Source organism: Adiantum capillus-veneris, chromosome 29 (genome assembly GCF_014529385.1).
Source record: "Adiantum capillus-veneris isolate H3 chromosome 29, ASM1452938v2, whole genome shotgun sequence".
Lineage (NCBI taxonomy): Eukaryota > Viridiplantae > Streptophyta > Polypodiopsida > Polypodiales > Pteridaceae > Adiantum > Adiantum capillus-veneris.
This window is the reverse complement of record NC_140959.1, coordinates 90,390,034-90,414,450: the sequence shown is the minus strand read 5'-3', so window position 1 is coordinate 90,414,450 and position 24,417 is coordinate 90,390,034. Positions and strand designations below refer to the sequence as shown.

Genomic DNA, 24,417 nt, shown 5'->3' with positions numbered 1-24,417 from the left:
AGAGGAAGAAAAAGTATTCTATAGGAGAAAGAAATAATTCCTCACCTATCATCACTCTTCTTGCTTAGCATACATAATAGCATTAGTAATGAAGATGGAGAAGATGGAAAGCTTAAGCATTGAAGCATAGCTCTTGGTTGGATTTGCATTCCATAGCCAAAAGTGTTGGTGTAGGCTCTCAACTTCTCAAGGAGCTTGGAGAAGGAGATGGAGCTCTTGCACCTTGCATAGCACACCATGAGAGTCTCTGTGAGTGTGTGAGTGTGTATATCTTGCAAGCAACCCCTCTCCTTGCTAGGTCGACCCCCTCTTCTAGCTCATCATTGAAGCTCATTGGCTTATGCCAAGCCTAGCCAATCACAAGCTTGGGCCATTTCTAGCAATAGGTGTAGTCTTGAGACAAGTGTCCCCCTTTCCTCTTAGAGAGAGAGGACTTGATAAATGCAAAAACAATTAGATAATTGTTGTAAATTATCATTGGACCCCTTTTAATCCTAGCCAATAGGGTTCAAGCACCTCATGGAGGTAACATGGGTAGGGGCTTGCCATGTGTCCCTGCTGCCTCTTTAAGCTTGGGATTTCCTTGAGAGTGTGTGTTCTCTCTCTAACCCCTAAGAAAAGGGCTCGCCTCCCTCTTTGTAGGGATCTTTTTGACCTTTGGTGCTCAAGCACCTTAGTCATCAAGCATGACTAAGCACTTGGACTAGGGGTGTTCCCACAAGCATCTCAGGCAAGCATGTCAAAGCACCTCAAGAACCTTAATCAAGCAATAGGTCAAGTATCTCAAGCACCTTAATCAAGCACGAAAAGCACTTCAAGCAGGACAAGCACCTCGAGCTGGGTCGGGTTCCCGCGCCTCAAGCTCAGCCCTAGCTAACCTAAGGTCAAAGGACTTTTACACACATTATTGGAGGTCTTCAATGAAGCTAACCTAAGGTCTTATGCTCCATTGGTTAGCCTTGCTCTTTGATAGACCATCTCTCATTTGGGCTCCTTTACCATTGGCCCCGTGTTGAGATAGATCTATAAGCACATGTCTATATCTTAACCTTTGTTCCCGTTTATTCTCCCACATTGTGATTAGTTTAATATGAGAAAATCATTTGGGCTAGTTAGATATTAGTTTTTATGACACGACCATAAGTGATCTTGATAGTAATTGCATTCAAACCACAATAGTTTATGCACATGCATATATTAGCGTCTTTTCTCTTCACCAATAAGATGGGAGGGGTCCATGATAAAGAATTGAGTTTGATAAACCAGTCTCTACTAAGATAATCAGCAAGTTAGATTTCACCACAGCGCGCAGTCTTAGAATGGTTCATTCTAGAGGGTGGTTTAATTACTTGTTTGTAGCTGCGACTATGCCATGTTGCATAGTCCTTGTCAACGTTAACCTTGGTGACAAATCATTAAGAAATATATCTTTGTATTCCAATTGTTAATTTTTCAGCTTATTAGAAATACTTGCTTATTGAAAAGAGAGAGTAATAGCCATAAATGGAAAAAAAGAGAGAGAAGCATGTGTCATTGAGAAATTGTCATTCAAAATGTTATCAATATTTGAAAGGAAATGGCACATTGAGTAACATTAAAAGGTCTTCTATTTTATCACATTGAGTAACACTAAAAAAGGTCTTCTAAAATGACACATTGAGTAACACTAAAAAAGGTCTTCTATCAATATTATGCAATGCTTTCTCATTGGGATCATGTATATACGCTTGGACTATGGCTTCCTTAAGCATCTTGAGGTCCTAGATTTTGACATGCTTCTTAAGCTATGGCGTCAATCTATCTATAAATCCATGCACTTGCTTAAAGGTATCCAAGTTCTCCAACTTGATAATTATATCACGATAATGCGAGATATACTCCAACAATGGCTTATGATGACACAAAGAGCACTTATTCCAAGCAGATGAAATTTTGTCCGCTTCATTCGTAGGCAAAAAATCCTTTTTAGAACATAGTCTCAAAGGTTTTCCAAGTCTGTGGTATACTTCTCTTCTCCTTGAGAGACATCCACCATTTGTAGGCGTTACCTTCTAGTGTTAGTCTCGTTTGTAGTTCCGTAACTGCATTTGGAGTGTCTAAGGTCATGAATCCCATTCTCTTTATTCAAGAATATATTCATCATATCTTTGTTGCATTTCCTCTCCCCTCTCCCCTCTCCCCTAGAAAATGGTGGCTTTGTATTCTTTAGAGAGGTGGGATTCCTCCAGATCAGAGCCTTGCTGTTCCAGACCATGTCATAAAATCTAATATCTAACCAACCCAAATGATTTTCTCATATTAAATTGATCACTTAATGTGGGAGAATAAACGGGAACAAGTGTTAAGATATAGATATGTGCTTATAGATCTATCTCAACACGGGGCCAATAGTAAAGGGGCCCAAATGGGAGATGGTCTATCAAGAGCAAGGCTAACCAATGGAGCATAAGACCTTAGGGTTAGCTTCATTGAAGACCTCCAATAATATGTGTAAAAGTCCTTTGACCTTAGGTAAGCTAGGGCTGAGAGCTTGAGGTGGGAACCCGGCCCAAACTCAAGGTGCTTGTCGTGCTTAAGGTGCTTGTCTTGCTTGAGGTGCTTGTCATGCTTGAGGTGCTTGATTAAGATGCTTGAGGTGCTTGACTGGCTCCATGCTTGAGGTGCTTGACTTGGTGCATGATTAAGGTGCTTGAAGTGCCTTGAGAAGCTTGCCTGAGATGCTTGTGGGAACACCCCCTACTTCAAGTGCTTAGTCATGCTTGATGACTAAGGGGCTTGCTCATCCAAATTCAAAAATATCCCTACAAGGAGGGGGGCGAGCCTACAAGGGGGGGGGGGGATGAGAGAGAACACACACACACACACACACAAGGGAAGCCCCAGCTTGAAGAGACAGCAAGGACACTTGTCAAGTTTCTCCTCATGGTGTGCCTGAAACCTATTGGTTGGCCACCCAAGGGGTCCAATGATAATAAAGGATATTTAATTAATTGATTTTGCATTTATCAAGTCCTCTCTCTCAAAGGGGAAAGGGGGACACTTGTCCCAAGGCTATCCCTCTTGCTTGTAATGGCTCCTGCTTGTGATTGGCTAGGCCTGGAGGGGTCCAATGAGCTTCAAGCATGAGCTACAAGGGGGGATCGACCCAAGAAAGCTAGGGGGGTGCTTAGGGGGTATACTCACCCACACACACATTCACAAACACTCTCATTGTGTACTATGCAAAGTGCAAGAGCTCCCTCTCTTTCTCCAAGCAAGTAGAGGTTGAGAGCCTACACCAACACTCTTCGCTATGGAGTGCAAATCCATCCAAGAGCCATGCTTCAATGCTTGAGCTTGCCATCTATTTCTTCTTCATTACTATGCTATTATGTATGCTAGTACAAGAGTTATGATAAGTGAGGAACTAGCTCTTTCTCGTATGAAATGTTTCTTCTTCCTCTTCCCTACCCTCATTCCCTGCTAGCTCTCTCCACCTTCGAAGGTGTTTGAGGTCTTGGGACTGAGGCTTGGTATAGTTAAAGATTTCTTCAAGTTTAGGTTATGCTATGATGGTGATGCATGAAGCTTTCCATCTTCATTGCTTCACCTAGGTCACAAGGAACACAAAGAATGTATTGTAACAAGTCTCTCTTTATGGGAGGAATCATAATACAAATGCCTATTGGAGGGGGGACCGGCTCCACATAAATCTGGTCCTCAACTGTTGTCATGTTCTCTAAATTCTCTCTCTTGCAAAAGTATTGTCTATGCCAAGTTAACTAATTGCTATGATTATGTTGCTATCTTCAATTATGTCAACCCGCTATGCTCACAAAATAATTTCTTGAAAGTACTCTCATTAAATTCCGCTACTCTTAAATTGAATAGGCAAATTCCATTACAGACCAGGTGTGGTCTTGCTAGGCATGAGAGATGCAGAAATCTGATCCTGGTCATTAATTTGGTCCTTGGTCAACTGTTGCTTGCAATTTATAAGCATATGAGACATTTTGGTGACATTCCCATTTAATTTTGTAAAATTAGACTCTAAAAACGTCATGCGTATTTACAAAACTCTAAACTCTTGGATATCAAGTAATTTGTAGCTATCATTTGGTCTTGGTGCTGTCCCGGTACCCTCCGTGAGAGTAGCCAACCACGGGACATTAGCAGCTAGAACTTGTGTAGGATTTTAAAAATCAAAGATATGTTGCATGTCAATGTCTGAGTCCATGGCGGTTTTATGTTGTTCTAGCAAGAGAAATGAGGTATCATAAAGAAAGCAGTGCCGCTTTAAAACACATCAAAACCATTGAAATAAAAAGTAATTAGTCTTGCTAATTTCAATAATGCAAAGTCGTAGAGAATTGTTAACGTTGATATTGAAGCTAACTTTGTGAATTTTCACACGCCTGTCAACTCATAGATAGGAGCAAAAGACTATTAGCATCGATTTGTTGTCTCATTTTAGATATCGTTGATGCTCATCGTATCAATAATATTAAAAAGTATGATTTGAAATTTTTGAAAGTCTCCAAATATTATTAAAAATTTGAGAGAAGTCATACTTCAAAAATTACAAAAATTTCGTGCTACAACAAGTTTGCCTTAGGTTGTTTCCATCCATTTGCTCTCCGGCTTCCTAGCCGAGGATAAGAGACATGTTGGGAGGGAAGGCCCGTGGGCACCCTTCTTGAGATTGTTTTTTTTGAATTGCCCTAGTTTAGTTGGCTAATTGGGTACTCACCTTGGTCTTCAAGTGAGAAATCGAGCTAAAAATGGGGTTTTGCAATGTTATCAGTAGCGAGAACGATAAAGAAAAGCTTATAGCTCTTTCTAGGGTGGTCAAGCCTCTTTGCAACAATGTGAAACTCCCCTCCCCTCTGTAGCACAAACCCAACAAGCTAGACAACGCTGAGTTCTGTGAAGGTCGACGAGTTGTCCTTTTGTGCTAAGAGGCTTTGCATACGTGGTGCTCGTCTCCTTCGGTTTTCTATGCTGCCACCTTCTCTACACCATGAGCTTTGCTAAAACAAGAGACTTATGTCCCTATTTTTTTTAAAAAAATCCTATGCTTTGATACCAATATGAGACCATAGGGGAGATCTAAATAACACTCTTCACCCAACCGTAGGCTCTTATAGGCTCCTCCTAGTCGCGTTGAGATCGGCTTGTGGCATCTGGTCCTTGGCCTTGACATTGAAAGCCTTGTTATCGTTGAATCTTGATTGTTAAGACTATTATCATACATCAACATCCAATCACATTCCTCAATAGCTTTAGGCTTGAGCCTATATCTTTTGTCAAACATGCCTTTATTCTTTAACCTTGCATCTTTTAATTGAGAATTGCAATCTCAATATCTTGAGGTCTTATTTCTAATTCTTGTATGTGTAAAGCAAGATCTACACTACGTACTTATTACTTCCTCCAAGGCAATACATTTCATGTGGAAAATATATCCTTAATTGGCATTACATGTTTCTGATCAACTCAAAAGACATATAATTGGTGGCTGAGCTATGAGTTCTACGATCAGTCCATAAAGCATAAGGTAATACCCTATGTCACTTTCCTCTACTTTACCTTTGCAAGCTTTAGATAGATCTTTTATAATACGATGTCCATTCTCTGATTTATCATTCTCTTCAAGATTGTAAGCAGAGTGAGAGCAAGCTTAATGTCCAACCTAGAGAAAAATTTCATGGCTTTGTCGATATCCAATTCACCTTTGTCCTGGTGTTATATTATCAACACAATCATAATGGCTAGTCACATCATTGAAGAGAAACTTACATATCTCTTTGATACTTTTTGTTCTTAGAGCATGATCTTCAAACTGGTTAGTTAACTCTTCTCATGCAAGCATTATGTATTTCATCTGCTACAAGCCCGATGACATTGTAACCGGAGCTATTGTTCACTTACGATAGATGATCCATAGATAAGTAGGGTACAATCCATCAAAATGACGCATAGTTGAACACAATTAGCAAGTTTTAAATGACTCCACAAAGGGAGATACATCTTTATACATACCTTTTCACCAACACCTCTCTTTCATTTTAGTAAGGGTGGTCCATATACCTCTGTGTCCAGCATGAAGACTCATGAAACTTTTTCAATGTCTCTCTTCTCGAGCTGATAATCTTGGACATCTAGTGTGATTGGTATATCTTGGAGTTACCATCATTGCCACAGGAACACTACTTGTCAAGGCTTGTTTTGACTATTCAAGATCTTATGGATGATGTTGCGGTTGGCTATAGACTTGTCGAAGGAATCTAGCCATAATTTTGATGCACGTTTGAGAAAGGAAGTCTTGTCGACTTTTGAGCTTGATTGATTTCGAGAATGATTTTTCAGTGTGAATTAGCAGTGTTTAAAATTTTGTTTGAGATCTTGTTTGATGATCCTGTTTGAAATGGATGGTATTTGTTTTAAACTTGTCTTGGTGTCGATTTGAATTGTTTGACTTTGGTTTTGATAGTGGTTTCAATGCTTGGTGATTTACTCTCGGATGGAGTAGTAAAAAATGTTATTTTTGTATTGTTTAAACCTCGGAACAACGTAGACGGTATATCTAGGAAGTCGGCTGAAAAACCACCAAACGACACAAACAAGATGTTGGAGATCAATGCATTCTGGGTGTGATAACTAATTTTACTACACCAGAATATCAAGAGCTTTAATATAAAATGAGACTCTTTATTGGATGAGATTTATTTGGGAAGCCAACAACCCAGAATATCAAGAGCTTGAATTTGGATTGAGAAAACTGAGAGATCATCTCTCAGATTGTCCCTCATAATTTTTAAAGCTAGCTTGAGTTGTTTTACATATATATTGTAATCACGGACGATTACTTTCTTTCAAGAAGGGGGGATGTTACAACCTGTTGACATGTCAAGCCATTGAAGAATGGATCCAACGTGTAGATCCCCAGTCGAGGGCCCTAAACCCTAAGTAGTAGTAGCAGTAGAAGAACAAGCAATAATTGAAGAAGTTTTACCAACTTACAAAGTCTTGCCGAGTGGCCTATTTCTAAAGAGGATTTTCCACCAACTTATGGTATCCTATTCGATGGGGCCCTAGGGACCTAAAAATATTAAAATAAAGCTGGACAACACACACACAATATTTCTTGGCATAAAAAGTAGTGGTCTGAGAGTTGTACAAACGTTGTGCAATTTTTTTGACATACTGACGTGGCAAGTGTACAAAATTCCGCATTTTATGCTAGTGGGTGACGACATGGGAAGCTCTATGAAATTCTTTGAAATTGCACTAGCTGCTTTTGGGAGGCCAAACATTTTTGAGTTTGAAGCTTTTCTTGTAGCTGATTTGTGTAGGCGAAGGTCCTTTCAATATGTAGCATGGACTCATTCTTTGGCATGCTTCTACGTAAAGGTGCAAAGGATGGAGTACCGACGATGTACTGAGTTCAAGAAATATAAAGAAATACCAAAAGAGGTACCAATGTTTAGGGCAAGTGCTCTCTTGGGGTGGAACTCCGCCATTTCCCGTTTCATGTGTCATGCATATCTTTTTGTTCAGTTGTCATTTGAAGTGCTTAAAGCTGTTCAATTTGTTCTTTCCTGTTGGCATGTGCTGCTTGTCCTCGTGAAATCGCATAGATAGCCCAATTAGACGAGTCCCTAGGCAAACTGCTACTCATCCACCATGTACTTTCCTAATAGAAACAAAGCATGCATTTTATGGCATATTGATAAAAGATTTGTTAAAACTATTCAAATTAAACTATATAAAGTAGGCAAGTTAAAGTTGTATAAAAATTGGGAAAATGTTATTGGATCTTGTTTGCACTAGGGTCACCTAAATTACCTCTCTAAGAATTGTTCGATACTTCTTGGAGATGATATCAAACTTTTTTCCTACCCAGCGATTAAAAATCCTTTTCCTAGAAGAGAAGTTTTAGGAGATAAATCCCAACAAACCATCTTGTTCAAAAACCCTCAATTATGCTAGAGCTCTTGGTTCAATGAGATCCCAACATACCAATGATAGGCCATTGTTCCCTAAACATTGGAAGACTAGCCCCTCCTCATTCTCCAATCCCAAGTATTAGGTAGAAAAGGAAAAGAGACTTGTGGATCAAGTAGGATTTGCCTCTATAAAAAAATTCTTTGGGAATAAATTTTTTGTTTTTCGATATGGCTCCCTTGACTACTATGATGTCTTGATGAATGAAGTCTCTTCACTTGAAGCTTTGGCCACCATAGAGATAGTAGTTGTTATAGGCTTGGACACGCCAACCACAAAATCAATATCAACACACGAATAAAATTTGTAAATAATAGAACTTGAATATAGAAAGAGAGAGAAAAGGAGAGTCGACATGGAACGACCAAGTTTTGTGTCCAGATGCACTGGTCTCAAAGCTTGGCATCTCTTTCAATATTTAATTATTATTGCTTCACAAAAGTACAACTTCCTTGGGATCCAACTCTTTCAAGACTTTGAATGGAGATGCTCTCAGAAGATTGTAGCCGAGTACTTATAAATAGTACAAGGGATGTTCAAAAGCAAAGTTTTAAAATATATCGCATTCACCACCAAAAGCATTTGCACTCAAAAGCATGCGCCAAAACCTACCAAAGTAGTCAACCTAATTTATGAAAATTTGTAGAGTCTACATGTCAACATGTCAATGCAACCTACGATAATCTATCCTAGTCCTTGTACTCGTATCTTTTTACAATTTTAGGCTCTTTGATCAATGCTCTTTAAGTCAAAAGGAGTTAGGGTTGTAAACACTATTACCTTAGTTCTCTCGGTAAACTCTTGTGAGTTCAAACCTTCTAGTTCCTTGTCCTCTTGGTCAGTCCCTCAAGTTGAACATGCCATGTCACAAACCTTTGACATTCCCTCTCTTGAAAAAATACGACAAGTCACAATTTAAGAAAAAACGTAATTTATGAAATTTTAAATGAATTTACATAAAAATAACAAAACTAATTATAAAATGATATAATATCAAAATAACTCTTTTTTTAATGATCAATTATCTTTCTTTGTTAATGATGATTTTTAAATAATAAAAAATATATTTATACCAAAAATTTTATATTTTATAATTTTTTCTTTATTTGAATTGTAAAATGTGTGAGCGCCATGTATAGTGTGTTTAGATTATCAAGTGTGCATTTTTATTTATTTACGTGCATGTTTATGTGAATTTGTGTGTGTGTGTGTATGAAAGAAAAGAGAATGATAGAGCACTCACATGCGGCCTATTTGAGCAAGAAACACTTGAAAAAATGTCACCAAAATTGCAAAAACACACACATACACTATGTTACTCATATACACACAAAAGTGAACAAATCTACTACAAATTTTGAAAAGAAGCTTAGCTTGTTGATGGGGAGGAGCTTGTGAGTGGAATTCTCAAGTTTGAGAAGCCTTAAGGCAGCAAATCTACATCAAGTGAGGAGGAGGAGATCAAGAGAAGAGAAAAAAATGATCGGAATACGCAGAGAAAACTTACGGATTTTGTTTTTGCAGAATCTGTCGGTATAGATGTCGATATATGCATCAAAATGCACGTTGAAATTGGTGCTGGTATATACCCGCGCCTCAGAATTGGCATCACAAATTTTAAATTTGTGTTGTTTTAAATTTAGTATCCCTCCATATTTATCTACATATATATTGACACTCACCATTGATGTCGATAATTTAACGTCGAAATTTAGGTGATCTCTTGTATTGATCATTCTAACATATTTAGGAATCATATCTAAACCACACTGATCTTTTTATGGATGTCTCAATCTACTAAATCTAGTTACTATAAGATTTATATCCTTTCTTTTCTCAATTCAAGCAAACCATGCCCATGATCATCTTCACAAGACCGTAGATTCATAGAGCATGTATTTTATAAAATCACATACTTAACTCACATTAAAAATTGTGTTTTAATCATTCAATCTAGCCAACTCATCTTCTCTGAAACTTTTGATGCACTTAGATCCCTAGCGAGCCATCTCGTCCTTCCCAAACTCTCGATCCACTCACAATAGTATTCAAACATCTCATCTAGATAGAAATCTTGATCCACTAAAATCAGTAGTCATTTCACATTCCTTTGGCCATCACATCCAGAACTCATTTATCTCTAAGAGAGGTTGAGATACACTTAAGCTCAAATCATTCATTAGAAAAAATCCTACAGATATTTTATCTTTTCATTATATAACTCTAACAATACACATATGAAAGAGCATGTTCAATCTAAGAAATTTTCAATTCAATATATATATTTTCATGAGTTCATTCCTCAAAATACTATAAGGCTATCAACATTTTTAAAATCTCAAGGAGAAATTATTGACTTCATTCAGTCTAACCCTTTTTACGATGGAGCGTTTTGAGAAACAACCTTGCAAAAAGGCGATTTCAAATTGTATGACCTCAAGGGCTTGATAGATGTCTTGATAGCCTAAAAATATGTCAATCTTGATTACTTGACCCCATCCTTGAGCTCCTTGGTCTTTTTTTTCTCACTGTTTGAACTCTCAGCAGAGAACAAGATCTCCTTTGAATTGCTAGATTGTTTTCTATGCTTTCTAGACTTTTTCTTAGATTTGCTTTTCTTGATTTTTCTCCGCTTCTTCCGCTTGTTCTCATCCTCACTTGAACTAGAGGACAACAAAATGTTAGAACTCTTTGAAGATGAAGATTTGTTTTGTGATTCTCGAAATGAACACGCTTTTTGGATCTGCTTTAACACCTTAAAGTCAACTTTTGGCACAAATAATGGAGGAAATCTGTTGATTTTCTCTTCTTCCAAGAGTGCTTTAATGTTTTTATCAATTGATATGTCTTCTTTTCAAGAGATTTGTTAAAATCTTTCTATAAGTATAGTATCTACTTTTCTGTATTCGGCCCGTCTTTTTGCTTTATTATCAACATGAGAGGAGAATTGATAGCCTCTTGTCATCTAAAGTGAATCTCGTCAATTCATGTATTTTAGGTCCTTTGAGTACTTGATCAACTCATATGTATCAAACTCTGATTGATGTTTGTACTCTACTTTGGAGATTTCCCATATAAAAATTGCCAAAATCTCTCAATTTGTCGAAACATTTTTCAATTGGTTCCTTCTATTCCCACACGATTCATCTCTTCTTTATCTTCCCACAAACTAATCGTGGAAGGTATATCGTGTGCGTGCCATAGAAAGGATTGGATCTTCCATAGAAGAAGAATTGTTTTGATCTTTGATATCACTATTATAGGCTTGGATACTCCAAGCGAGAAATCATTAGCACACACCAAGAAAATCTACAAGTAGCTAAACTTGAATAGAGAAAGAAAGAGAAGACACGGAACGACAGAGTTCTGTGCCTAGATGGATTGTCCCAAAGATTCACGCCACTTCTAGTATTTAATTATTATTTCTTTACAAAATTACAACTCCCTTGGGCTCCATCCCTCTGAAGATTTTACATCCAAATCTTCTTAGAAGAATGGGCATTCGTGCACTTATAAACAGTTTAAGGGATGCCCAAAAGATCTCTTCCGAAAGCATTCAGCACCAAAAGCAGTTTCACTCGAAAGAATGTACCAAAACCTACCAAATGCAGTTAGCATAATTTGCAAAAATCTATATAGTTTCCCACATCAACATGTCAATGCAATTTATGAAAATATGTCCTAGCCGTTGTGCTCTATCTTTTTAGGGTTTTGGGCTCCTTTGGATGGTGCTCTTTTAGTCAGTATGGGTTAGGTTTTTAAATCTCAACCCCTTACGTCTCTTGGCAATATATTTTGGGTTCATATCTTCTAGTTCCTTGTCCTCTTGATGAGTCCCTCAAGTTGGGCATACCACGTCACAAACTTGTGCAACAGTGGGTGAAATAGACATCGGCTAAGAAGGGGTATCCTAACCACAAGATATTCAATTGAAAATAAATATGAATGATTTTGATAGTGAATATTAAACTCAGATAGTCCAAAATACCTCTCAAAAAAGCTAGTGTGTTTTATTATAAAGGGTTTGTATAACCCTACTAGGCTATACAATTTTAATAAATGGATGCTATTTTCAAATTTTGTTATTTGTCTAATTAAAGAACACACATTACATAATAGAGGATCTTATAACGTCCACTATAGGGGTTATCAATGCTTTTATGATGGACAACAAGAAAAATATTCCGGTATGATGACTTGTATCAAATTTGCCTTTCAATCCAAATGGCTCTTAGACCACCCATGAGGTAGCTATGCTGTCTTCTCGGTTTCCTCTCTCCTTTGGGACCATTAATGTTTATGATGAGAATCACTCTAATGCGAGGATAGAACTTTGGTCTTGGTTGTCTAGCATGTAGACTTTCGAGGGTTGTTGGGTAATAATCTCAATGAAACAGAGTAGAAACTACATGCTCAACAACAATTATCTCTAAGTTGAAAAGGCACTGCTCGGATACGATACAAAACACTTTAATACTCTTGATGCTTGGATTTCAGGGCACCAGTCTACTCAAGGATCCACATGTGGAAACTAATCAACTTAACCTTAACTAAAAGAGAGAATTGAATAGAGACAAGCTTAAATTGTCGATGAAGCAGTAGCCTAGGGAGGATGTTGTCTTGCATACATGGCGAGGAGCTGGTTATGGAGAGAGAGAGAGAGAGAGAGAGAGAGAGAGAGAGAGAGAGAGAGAGAGAGAGACTTGGTATGCCCTCATAAAAATAACTACACGATTCTCTTAATTGATTGATTGTAAAACAACAAATATGACAATACTTACCATGCAAACTCAAAAGTTAATTAAAGGTTTATTTGCATGCTGTAAGCGGTGTTCCACGGGCTTAAAAACCTAAATGGAAACCTAACAATCCTCCCCTCAAGCTCGAACTAGACAGGCCACTCTCATGATACCTCGAGTTTTTGGGTGTACTCGTTGATCGTGAGTTTTAGGTTCTCTCACAACCAAGGATTTTTGGTGTATCCATAACTTGGTTCCACGATAGTACAACCATCCCTTGAACAGATAGGGTGTAGGTCAAAAATTAGCTGCCAATGAGTGGAGTTTTTGATTCACTGTCAAACCTTGGTTTTAAGGTGTACCCATTAACCTCATGAGAAGCGGTAACAAAATAGGAGTTGAACAAAAGCTGACAATTTGAGAGGTCTCCCACTCGTGTGGCAGTGCCGCACAATTTATTTTGACTAAAAACATGAAAAGAGTTGAACTAAAGAACTTCATTGTCAACAGAATATATTGTAGGTTTTGTGTCTCCCTCAATCATATGAATTTGATTTTTACCCTTTTGAAAGCATCTATTTGACGGATGATTTCTTTTACCACAGTGAACACAAGGATTCTTCTTGAAACAGTCTTTTGCTTGATGATTGTTGCGTCCACGAATGGCACAAGATCTCGACCAATGGATGGTCAAGATGAAGCTGAGATAGAAGCACAATTAGTGACTTCATAGGCATTGGAAGTATCAGAAGAATTGATGGGGGATACTACATTGGAGACTGTATATGCATTGGAAAAAATAGTAGAACTGGTACTTGGTATGTTTCGTTCTTCTTCTTGCAATGAATTGATGATATCATCCAAGGAGGGCGGCGGATCTTTCTCCTTTAAAACAATAACAATCTGATGAAATTTGAATTTTGTCAGGCAAACTTTTTAACAAAACGCCTATGAGATCTTCTTCTGGTACTGGAGCTTGAACATAAACAAGTTGAGTTTTAATACTCTTCAATCGGTTAACAAAGATGTAATATTTTCATTATCACTTATAGTAAGAGAGTACAACTCCATCTCTAGACTCATCATTGAATACTTAGCTTTAGCACCAAAAACCTTCTCTAGTTGTATCTAGGCAGTGTTGGTAGATTGCATGTCATCCAGATAATGAATAAAATCATCTTTGAGAGATGTCAGAATAATACCTAATGTTTGCTCGTCCTTGCGTTAATGCTTGACAGATAATGCTTTGGTAAGTGTAGTCGATGTGCCAGCTTCGTCAGTTGATAGCGGCTTGACGACGCTCCACAAATTCTTGCGTATGAAATATCTCTTTACTTTAATTTGCTAGGTGTGAAAGCCAGATCCGTTGAATTTATCCACCTTTGATGCCATATTCGATATGCCAATGATAGCTTGGTCCTTTTGCTATGCTTGCAAAAGCAAGTAATGACCGTCGACCTTGATTAACAGAATTTTGACTTGCTGTTAAAAGTAGAAACCCAAATTCTAATAGCCACTATAAGCCTTTGATTGGTACGATAGTTGAGAAGACTTTGAAAATCACCAAACCTTCAGCACCGGTTTGCAGAGTCGGCAACAATTGAATTTAATTCTATAGCCAATCTGCAGCAACCGAATCATTAAAAGGTATCTTTGATGTCGCCACACCCTTGCTGATATGTTGCAAATATGGAAGTTTCACAATTTGTTGATCTTGGATTTGCTAATCGATTATGAGCATCGACGAGCACCAAACTCGGGGTCAAGGGTACCCGAGGGTGAGAATTCTTACTTGAAAACTTAAAGGGGTGGCCACATTATTATAGGGTGAAAAAGAAAACCCAAAAAACCACATATATCGAGCTCTGGCTCTTTCTGCCGACTATGCTTATGACGTGTGCTTCTGCATAGCTTGTAGAGACCGAGTTGGAGGGTCCTACAGTGTCGAAGGTTGTCCTTCAGTCCATGTCGAAGCTTTTGATGTTGGCTATGAACGGATTGAAGCAGGTCGACATGGTCGTGTCTCCCTTTGCAAGTGACCGGTCCCGTGAAGCTTCTCAAGCACAAGCCCTCGAGGCTCTTATACCAAGTGTTGATGAAGTAGTAGCCTAGGGAGGATATTGCCTTGCAAACATGGCGAGGAGCTGGTTATGCAGAGAACGAGAAAAAGAGACTCGGTACTGTAGCAAGAAAATAACTACACGCTATTTTTAATTGATTGATTGTAAAACAACAAACCTTACAATATATGGCAATACTTGCCACGCAAACTCAAAAGTTAACTAAAGGTTTATCTGCATGCTGGAAGCGATGTTCCATGGGCTTGGAAACCTAAGTGGATACCTAACATAAATGACATGAAAAATAGAAGAGAAACCACACTAAGATTGATTTTACTACTAATGATCAAATGATAAGATACAATGTGTTTATATACAATCCTACAAGAGGTGTTAGCTATGGTAGGTGTGATTGGGATTACTTGTGAAGTGACTACAATCAAGGAAAAGTAGATTCCATTGATCAAGGGTAGGTGAATCTAGATCTAGAAAGTAAAGATTAAGTAGGTGAATCTAATCCACCATTACAACGCAACATCCTCCTTTAAGGGTGGATTAGATTGTGACTTCTTCCATGTATCCCCCCTTCAACAAGCTAAGTTAATAACCAGAGACAAGCCAATGTTGCTTAGGTCTTGGCACAGATTTGGTCTGAAAATCAGCTTAGTTACGTCTTGTAGGTACATACTCCAAGGATATGAAGCCGTGTGCTAAAAGTTCCTTCAAAACATGCTACCTGATCCGAACATGTTTGATCTTTGGGGAGAAGCTCTGGATTTTGGAGAGTGTGATGGCGGATTTTTTGTTGCAATAGAGGTGAATGGGTGTCGTATAAATGGTGTATGGAAGTTGAAACTCATAGAGAAGCTCGGAGATCCAAAAAGCTTCCCATGAATTCAATCCAGTTGCAACATATTTGGATTTTGTAGAGGAGAGAGCCACACTATTCTATGTCTTTGTTTACGAGGAGATTGGTCCACCTGATGTCATAACACATATCCAACAGTAGACAAGCTGTATGGTCTTGGCTTGTCCAAGTAGCATCAGTATAACGAGAGATTTGAAGTAGGGTATATGGCTCATGATATATCAAGCAATAGTGTTGTGTGCCATACAAATAGCGAAGAGTGCAGTAAGCAGCCTTGTTCTGAGTACAACGCGGCATTGTGAGTACACGAGATGAGATATGACCAACATAACATAAATCAAAGTGGGTGCAAGAGATAAAATAGCGGATTTGACCACAAAAACGTACATACGAGAAGTGCGGCAAACATATTTTTATTTTAGTAGTGTAAGCATGATATTCAAGAGCTACATAAAAGCATTGGTTGGGTAAGGGAGTGGTTTTTGCTCTATATATATGAGCAATAGAGCTATACTTAGCAAGAATCTCAGACATATATTTTCATTGGTAAAGCCTGGATGTGGTTCTTTAATGACTTCGATACCAAGAAAGTAGGCCATAGGACCTTTTTAAGAGAGGAAATTCTTGGCCAAGAATCCGAGTGGTAAGAAAAAGTATGTGCTCATTACTGGCTCGAAGGGGGGTGCTATCAACAAAGAGCCCTAAAATAGCAAGACCATGAGTAGTCCGCCTTATATAGATATTATAATCTACGGCTAAACGCTCCCAGACATTGCCATGTAGATACTCATGCATGCGACTATACCATTGGCGAGCAGATTGCTTTAGATCGTAGATAGGCTGCTTTAGACTACAAACAATATAGTGGTGTGGATAATCTGGGTGTGCGTAGGAGGAGCGTAATGTATATATATGCCCTCATACACAAAACCATGTAGAAAAGCTTTTTTTTTATATCTATGTGGTGCAATGGGCGATAAAATTTTGCGGCAATATCAACAAGGATGCAAAAGGATGCCATATCAAGGACGAGTGAGTATGTGTTGAAGTAATCAACGTTGGGGCACTAAGTGAATCCACAAGCAACCAAGCGACCTTTGTAGTGCTCGAATGATCCATTTGGGCCATATTTCTTTTGCAAAAGCCACCTGCAGAGCTGACAATGTTCTGGTGTTGCGGCAAGGACATTATGTTCCAAGTTTTTGTTGCCTCTTGTGTCCTCAACTCCTCCTAGATGGCTTGTTCCCAGAAAGGGGCTTTGAGAGAGGCCAACGCTTCATGAAGTGGGATATGATGCTTTTCTTCGACTGGGTCTGGGGGCAAACAGTGAGCTACTTGCTGTTCATCAATGATAGCGGCAAAACAAGAGGCAACATAGATATCTCGAATATAGCGTGCATGTGTCGAGTACTGATGCCGGTATTAGTAGGGGAGGACACATTAGAGGCTAGAGCCTTTGCAGGCAGTACACCGTGTGTATACCATGGTGGGATTATTGAGGCTAGAGCCTTTGCAAGTAGTAAACCGTGTGTATACCATGGTGGGTGAAGATGTTAGTGGAAAAATGGGTGCAGGATTTATAGGTCTTATGCAAGGTGCAAGCGGGTGTGCTGCAGGTAAATGTGTCTGTGAGGTGAACTTGCTGAGCATAAATTACTCTCCGAGCAGAAAGACGCCGTGTGAAGTGGGTGTGTTTGCAGTGTGCAAGTCCTAATTGCGAATTGTGCGTGTTTTCAGAGTGGAGACTTATAGGTGAATAGGTAGCATCCTCAAATGGGGACTGATTCGCCACGCCGGCTGATTTTATATAATCAGCAAGGTTTATTTTCTTTATTACTAAAGCTCGTTTTTCCACATCAATTGGTGGAAAATTATTGTCGTGAGATGAGCTAGGGACTGATAGGAGGAAGGGGAGGATGGCGAGGCTCCTATAACTGGCAGTTGAAACTGCATGAGCTGCATCAGATGTGGGTGAAATGTAATGTGCGAGGGAGGGGTAGCAGGTGCGCAAGCAACAAGCAATGACTCTTGCGCGTGGAGAGAGCTAAGTGATGAAGCATCAAGGTGGTCGGAGGTGCATATGCAATAACATGGGAGGCAGCTCAAGACAAGGGGCCATGAATGTAGAGGGAAGCGAGGAAGGTGGCGGTTGTAGAAACTCCTCCTCATGAAAGACGGCGGAGCGACTATGTATGAAGCGGCGAGCAGAGGGTTGGTAGAGTTGACATGCTTTCATGTCAAAGGGATCACCATCGTGGATGAAGATGCTTTTGATAGTATGTGGCACAAGCTTTGATGATGGTTGGGTATCCAAGGCATAAGTTGGAGAACCAAAAATGCAAAAATATGAAATATCAGGTGGGTAGCCGAACCATACTGTGTAGAGTGTGGTGACTCAGTTGGCGGTGGTGACGAGCCAATTCTGGAGGTAGCAAACAATGGCGACAACTTCCTCTCAATATGCAGTTGAGAGGTGTGCAACTTGGAGCATGGTACGTGCAATATTCATAAGTGTGGGATTCTTGCGTTCTGCAACACCATTCTATTGTGGATAGTCATGAATAGTAAACTTGTGATATACAAAAGTTGGAACACGAGGAGTGTACTCTCGCCCATTGTCACTGTATAGTTTCTAAATCTGACAATCATGTTGATTTTCCACTTCTTGCTTGTATTGTTTGAACATGGCGATGATAGATGATTTGTGCACAAAAAAATAGATGCATATGTAGAGAGAATAGTCAAGGTGAGAAACTACTTGTTTCTAGTGAGAGAGTTGGTGGGCATGGGGCCATAAATATCTGAGTGAATGATTTCTAAAGTTAATGCGGCTTGTGTGTGACTACGATCAAGAAATGATTGCTGACGAGCTTAGCTAATGCACGAGCTTCACAGGAACTGAGAGGAGAGAGCTCGGATGGAAGATTTATAACAAGCTTACAGTTTTTGAGTTTTTGTAAGATATGACTAGATGCGTGTACGAAGCGATAATGCCATTTAGTGGTAGTAGCTTGTGTAGGAGTATGTACAAATAATGCTAGTGCATGTGTGCAAGAGCTAGAAGTGCCTAGAGGATAAAGACGAACTTTTTTTGCAATACGTCACTTGAATAATTTGTAATCTTCGTGGAGTGAGCTTGAGCTTGATGAGTACAACCATGAGGATATGAGTTACCATAGTAAGGTGTTGGATCCTTACCTGAAGATAATACCATTGCATAGTAGGGAGGAGAGGCTGAGAATGTTGATGACTTCGTTGCTTGGATCTGCAGCCTTTTTCTAGGTGGCCATAGCGATGACACTTGTTGCAATGGTTTTTTTGCGTCTTTGGTCGTGGTGTTGATGTTTCTTGGATGAAATTTGAGGCTTCTTGGTATCCTTATAGTGTTTTGTGGTCCGAGTTGTAGTACCAAGTGCTACAGACTTCTAAGAGCCATACCTTTACTCGTGTAGTCTCCTCTCGCTACATCTTTGCTACCAAACTTTGAAGTTGCAGGTTCTCCACAATGGCTTGGGTGGTAATAAATGCTCTCCAAGAAGCGGGTAGGGCAACGAGTATTATTAGTTTATAGTCTGGATAGAGAGAGGATGACAACTGAGTAGGAAGAAAAACTCTACAATTTTATATTTTAATAGCTTAGATCCACGAGAGTCACAAACAAACATAAAATATAGGAACCAGATCCGATTTGGAGATCCTGGGCCATTAGGTTGATGTAGCACCTTATCCTCAAAAGCATCTTCATTGCTCATTTGCAAATTTCTTGGTGCGGGCTAGGTTCAATTCCCAGTAGAGACATTTGAAGTGGAAAATAAAAGAAAAAAACAAACCTAAAAAGAAAAAAAAAGCCTTCCTTTTATTAAATATAACAAGTGCTATTAAGCTTAAGCAACAATGATTGTATTGACTTATCGTCACTGATCACAATGCCTTTTGTTGCTAGTCAGCTGGATCAAGGCTTACGATGATTGCAACAAGCTATGGAGTTGGATCCTTAGCGTTCATTTCATCTTGGAGAAACACTACACCATATGCAAGAGTACTGATCATTAGCGAGCTATGTCCAGCTGGAGAAAATTGGTAATCCCAATCACACCTACCGCGCCTAACACCTCTTTTAGGTTTTTATATAAACACATCGTATCTCTTCTACTTGTCTTGTCATTCGGGCTTTTCTTTATTCAGTTATCTCTTTCAACTAGTGTTAAGTTGATTAGTTTTCACATGGTATTAAAAGCTCCACTAATCTTCATTAGCATTCACTCTTAAGCTCCCTCTACCATCTCGATCCCATTAAGATAGCCTCCCCATTTCAAGAAATCTGGAACCTTGCAATGGCAGACATAGCTTCATCTTCTGCTTTTGCTAAGTCTTATAAGACTTGTCAAACCGTAGATAAGCTCAATGGTACACACAACCATGTATGGAAGTTTCAAATGGAGCTCTATCTCAAGAAACTCCGCCTTTGGAATATTATCTCAAGCACGACCCCTGTGCAAGACTCACCCAAAGAACTAGCACCTCACAGAGTGACCGAGGCATATAAACTTTAAAGCCTAACAAGCTTGAGATATAAGTGCTGAAGTGGAGCTCATACATCATTGCCATGACAAGCAAGTGCAAATGGTAAGAAATCTTACCAATGCTCGAGCCATTTGGTTATTCTTTGAGTGTAGCTACAAGCATACTAACCTTTGTCTATCAAGTCTCCTTGATCAAGAGACTTGTCAACATCAACATGGGAGAACATCAAGTCAATGCCAAGTTTCTAGATAAGTGACATGCTCTTCTTGATGGGGTCCTTATCTCTGGATTAGACATACCCGTGCAGTTGCACCCTATGCTATTCCCATTGATCTAGGATAGGTGAATCTAGATCTAGAAAGGAAAAATAAAGGAGGTGAATGTAGTCCACCGTTCAAACTCAACATCACCATCCACTCCCGGTCCGACATACCATCAAGATCCATGCTAGATAGAATCTACCCTTATATTAATAACTCCCCAGTTGTGTTGCAATGCACGTAGACGTCCATGCATTTCTATCATATCATTTTTCTTTGGTGCTAGAAAACTTTTGCACAAAATATGGGAGATCTCTTTCCTAATTAAAGACTTGAGTTGGCAACAACAAGATAGATGTTTAAACTAGAGGAGAAAAACAAGCTAAGAAAGCAAATAGCTCAAGGATAAGTTTATGACTCCTCCAAATGGTTTTTTTAGTAGACGAAGAGAGAAGCACGCAAGAGCATTTCTAAGATCAATAGAGAGGATGGATCTCAATTGATTCACCATGAAGAGATATTGAAGAAATTCAATTGTATTATGAGGCCATTCTGAACAAGGCTACAAACTATTCTGTTGAAAGAAATAGTCCATGAATATTCTACTTTCTTTGATGGATCCATACATTGAATCAGCTCATGCATAAAGATTGGAAAAAGGCTTTAAGGCATTTGAGGTAATATGAGCTTTCTCCAAGTTTCCCAATAACAAAACTCTAGGACTTTGTGACTGGTTAAAAGAGCCTATCACCTCATATCAAAAGGAGGTGGTGTCCATGATCACAAAACTCATCTCTTCTATATGGCTAACTCAATGCATGGTTCCATCTATGAAACAAGGTGTCTAAAACTTATTCTTGAATAATTATTATGTTCCTCTTTGTCTCAATGGAGACCCATCACAATGATAGACCTCTATAGAATATTGGCAAAAGCCATTGCTATTAGAATTAGTCTCTTCCTAAGGAAGCATGTACACAAAAGCTCAATCTAGGTTCACTGGGGGAAGATTACGTTATGATGACTTACAATTATGTCAAGAATGGATTGTGCTAGCAGCTCTCATTACAAAAATGTTATATTGCAATTAGTTTTTGCAAAGGCTTTTGATACTATGCAATGGAATTTCATAGCTCTTATCTAATATGGGATTTGAGCATGGATTGTCTAGATGCATATATCTATTGGGTGCACATGCAATGTCCACAATTTTGATAAATGGGTAAATCTTAGATGGGCTTAGCATCTCTAGATAAGAGAGGGTAAGCCATTACTCTTCTTTTAAGAGAGGGTATGGTACAGAGTCACAACATGGAATCTCTATATAAAAGGAGAGATAATGTGGCAAAAGAGAATGGGTTTTTGACGTGTGATCTTGTAAAACAAGACCCGATTTTTGGGAGCTGACACGATAGCCTCAACGCAAAAAGAGAAAATGATTTTGAGAAAACTAATTGGCACATTCTCTTGAAGTGGTGCCAACTAGCTTTTGTGTCTAATGATTTTGATGAGTAACCTGTAAGTAAGTGCCTTGAGGGAGTTGAAATTTATATAGGAATTTTTACCACTACAAACACAACATCTTGTGAGACCAAGATACGGTTTGTTTCGAATGATACAACCTGTAAACTTTGCTTTCAACACTATAACAAACAAAAATGCATTGGACAGCCTTTTCATTTAAGTTTTTGCGCTCTGTTTGTAGCACCTAAGCATAAGCCAAATAACCAAAAACGTGCATGTGCTCAATAGAAGTCTTTCTATCATGCCATGCTTCATAAGGAGTCATAGACTGCAAAGCTTTTGTAGGACACCTGTTAAGTACATAAGTGACATACATGATGGTCTCAAGATAAAAGGAATGCGATAAAGCTTGACTTTTGACTATATAGTTTAAGCAGTGTGATGGTGGTAGTGCCTTGTGTTAGACAAGTTAAATAGAGACATTGCTATGTAAGTTTGGACTTGAGAATTACAAACCTATTGCCACTCCCATACAAATAGGTTTGAAATTAGTCTTTGCGATATTGATGATCCTACCGATGTCACTCTTTTCCAAACTGTTGTTGGCTGCTTTACTTATGTATGCAATACCAGGGCGAATATTTAGTTTGTAGTCTCACAGGTCAACAGATTCATGCATAGCCCAGGGTCTAAGAATTGGTAGATTTTCAAGAGGATTTTTTTCTACTTGAGTGACACTTTATATCTTGGCTTGTTCTATCCCAAGAGGAGATCATTGTCACCCAATCTTGGACTCAAATTCGGTTGGTTGTTTCGATACACGAGTGTCGACAAGTGATTTTTGTTTCATGCTTGGTAATGCATGCATATCATGGTTGAGAAAAAAGAAACCTACCGTGGCCACTTCCAATTTTGAGGGTGAGTGCAAGATAGTCTTCATAGCTACGAGTGAGTGTGTATGACACAGACGCCTTCTGGCTGATTTGGTGTTTGAGAGGACACTGCCAACACTATCTACATTGATAGCCAAGAGTGTATTGACAATTGCAAAGAACCCAATTTTTCATACTCTCATAGAGCACGTTGAGATACATTACTATGTCAAGGAGAGGCTGTCAACAGGCAAAATCAACTTGACTTATGTGCCAACACAGGATAACCTTGCAGATGTTTTCACAAAGGCATTGTCACAAGAGAAGTTTGAAGCTTTCCGCAAAGCTTTCAGCTTACTCCCCTTTGTAAACTAATCATGTCCTCAAGGCATGGCACTTCCCTTCAATCTATGTGTTAGCTCTTATTCAGTGCATCACTCCCAGGGAGAGATTTTTTACCATATACATATGGTATTGATGTGTGTGAACACATTTAGTATCATCGGGGTATTTTTTCTCTCGTGCATTATATATACGTTCATCACTCTAGGGCTATCTTATCTTTCCATTGCACACTTAGTAATACACTGTTACGAGTTTAGGCGTCCTCTTGTTGCATGTGGTTAACTACAATTGGGATAGCTAGGCTAATAATTAATTATCTGTTGTTTATTTTAATTTTACTAATAGTGAGTGCATAATGGTTGGTAGATTGGAATTCTATTGGGAGCTGGAGAGAGACCGATTGCTTAAACAAAGCCACAATTCCTCATAGATTTCACCATCAACAAGTCAGCATCTTCTTCCAAACTCAAGTACACACACACACCTAAACTATGACAGCACACACACACGAGAAAATAATTGACAAGGGAAGAGTGTAAGAGAGTGTAAGGAGGGTGTAAGAGATGTAGACATAAATAATCATGGAGTACACATAGAAACACAACGTAGCATAAGAGAGAGGGAAGGAAAAAATTTGAGAATTTACACAAGAAAGGCTTAGAGATTGCAGCTCCAAACTCCAAGGCACTTCTTGTGGAGTTTGGTATTTGATATTTGATATATGCACTCAATGTTAGTAAAATTCAAATAAACTGTACATAATTAATCATTAAGCCAGCTATCTGAATTGCAATTAACCACATGCAGCAGGAGGGTGCCCAGTGAGAGATGGTTCAAGACTGGACACCCTCCTGTTGCATGTGGTTAACTGCAATTGGGTTAGCTGGATTAATGGTTAGTTATGTACTATCTATTTTAATTTTACTAACAATGGGTGCATGATGGTTTGTAGATTGGAACTCTGGGAGTTGACGAGGAGGTGTCGGTAAATAATAATTCTCTCAGTCATTTTATTCTTGCCTAGTATTTTAGATCTTTTATCAATAAGCCACTATGGTTTCTTTGTAAACAAGACAATGAGAACTCACTCGAAGAAGGTCATGCAAAGTACTGTGTTCCACTTAGAGCTAAAGTGTAAAAGAGGAGCCTTCAATTTTTGGCACTAATATTAATATCAAATATCGAATACTAAACTCCACAAGAGGTGTCTTGGAGTTTGGGGCTACAATCTTTAGGCTTTTCTTATGTAGATGTTTAAATTTTTCCCTTTCCTCTCTTATGCTATACTGTGTTTCTCTA

The 24,417-nt window shown here is 38.8% G+C and overlaps 1 protein-coding gene across 2 annotated transcripts in view; it reads left to right on the top strand.

The window, feature by feature from the left end:
* Positions 1–24,417, top strand: part of LOC147419568 (agamous-like MADS-box protein AGL11) — a 101,399-nt gene that overhangs the window by 9,348 nt on the left and 67,634 nt on the right. Inside the window, exon 2 of one of the 2 annotated variants that reach the window (XM_086505294.1) lies at positions 24,071–24,103. The exons of the other annotated variant lie outside the window; for it this stretch is intronic. Within the exon in view, the coding sequence (XP_086361420.1) occupies positions 24,071–24,103 (33 nt within the window). The remainder of the gene's footprint in view (positions 1–24,070; positions 24,104–24,417) is intronic. 2 annotated transcript variants of the gene reach the window in all.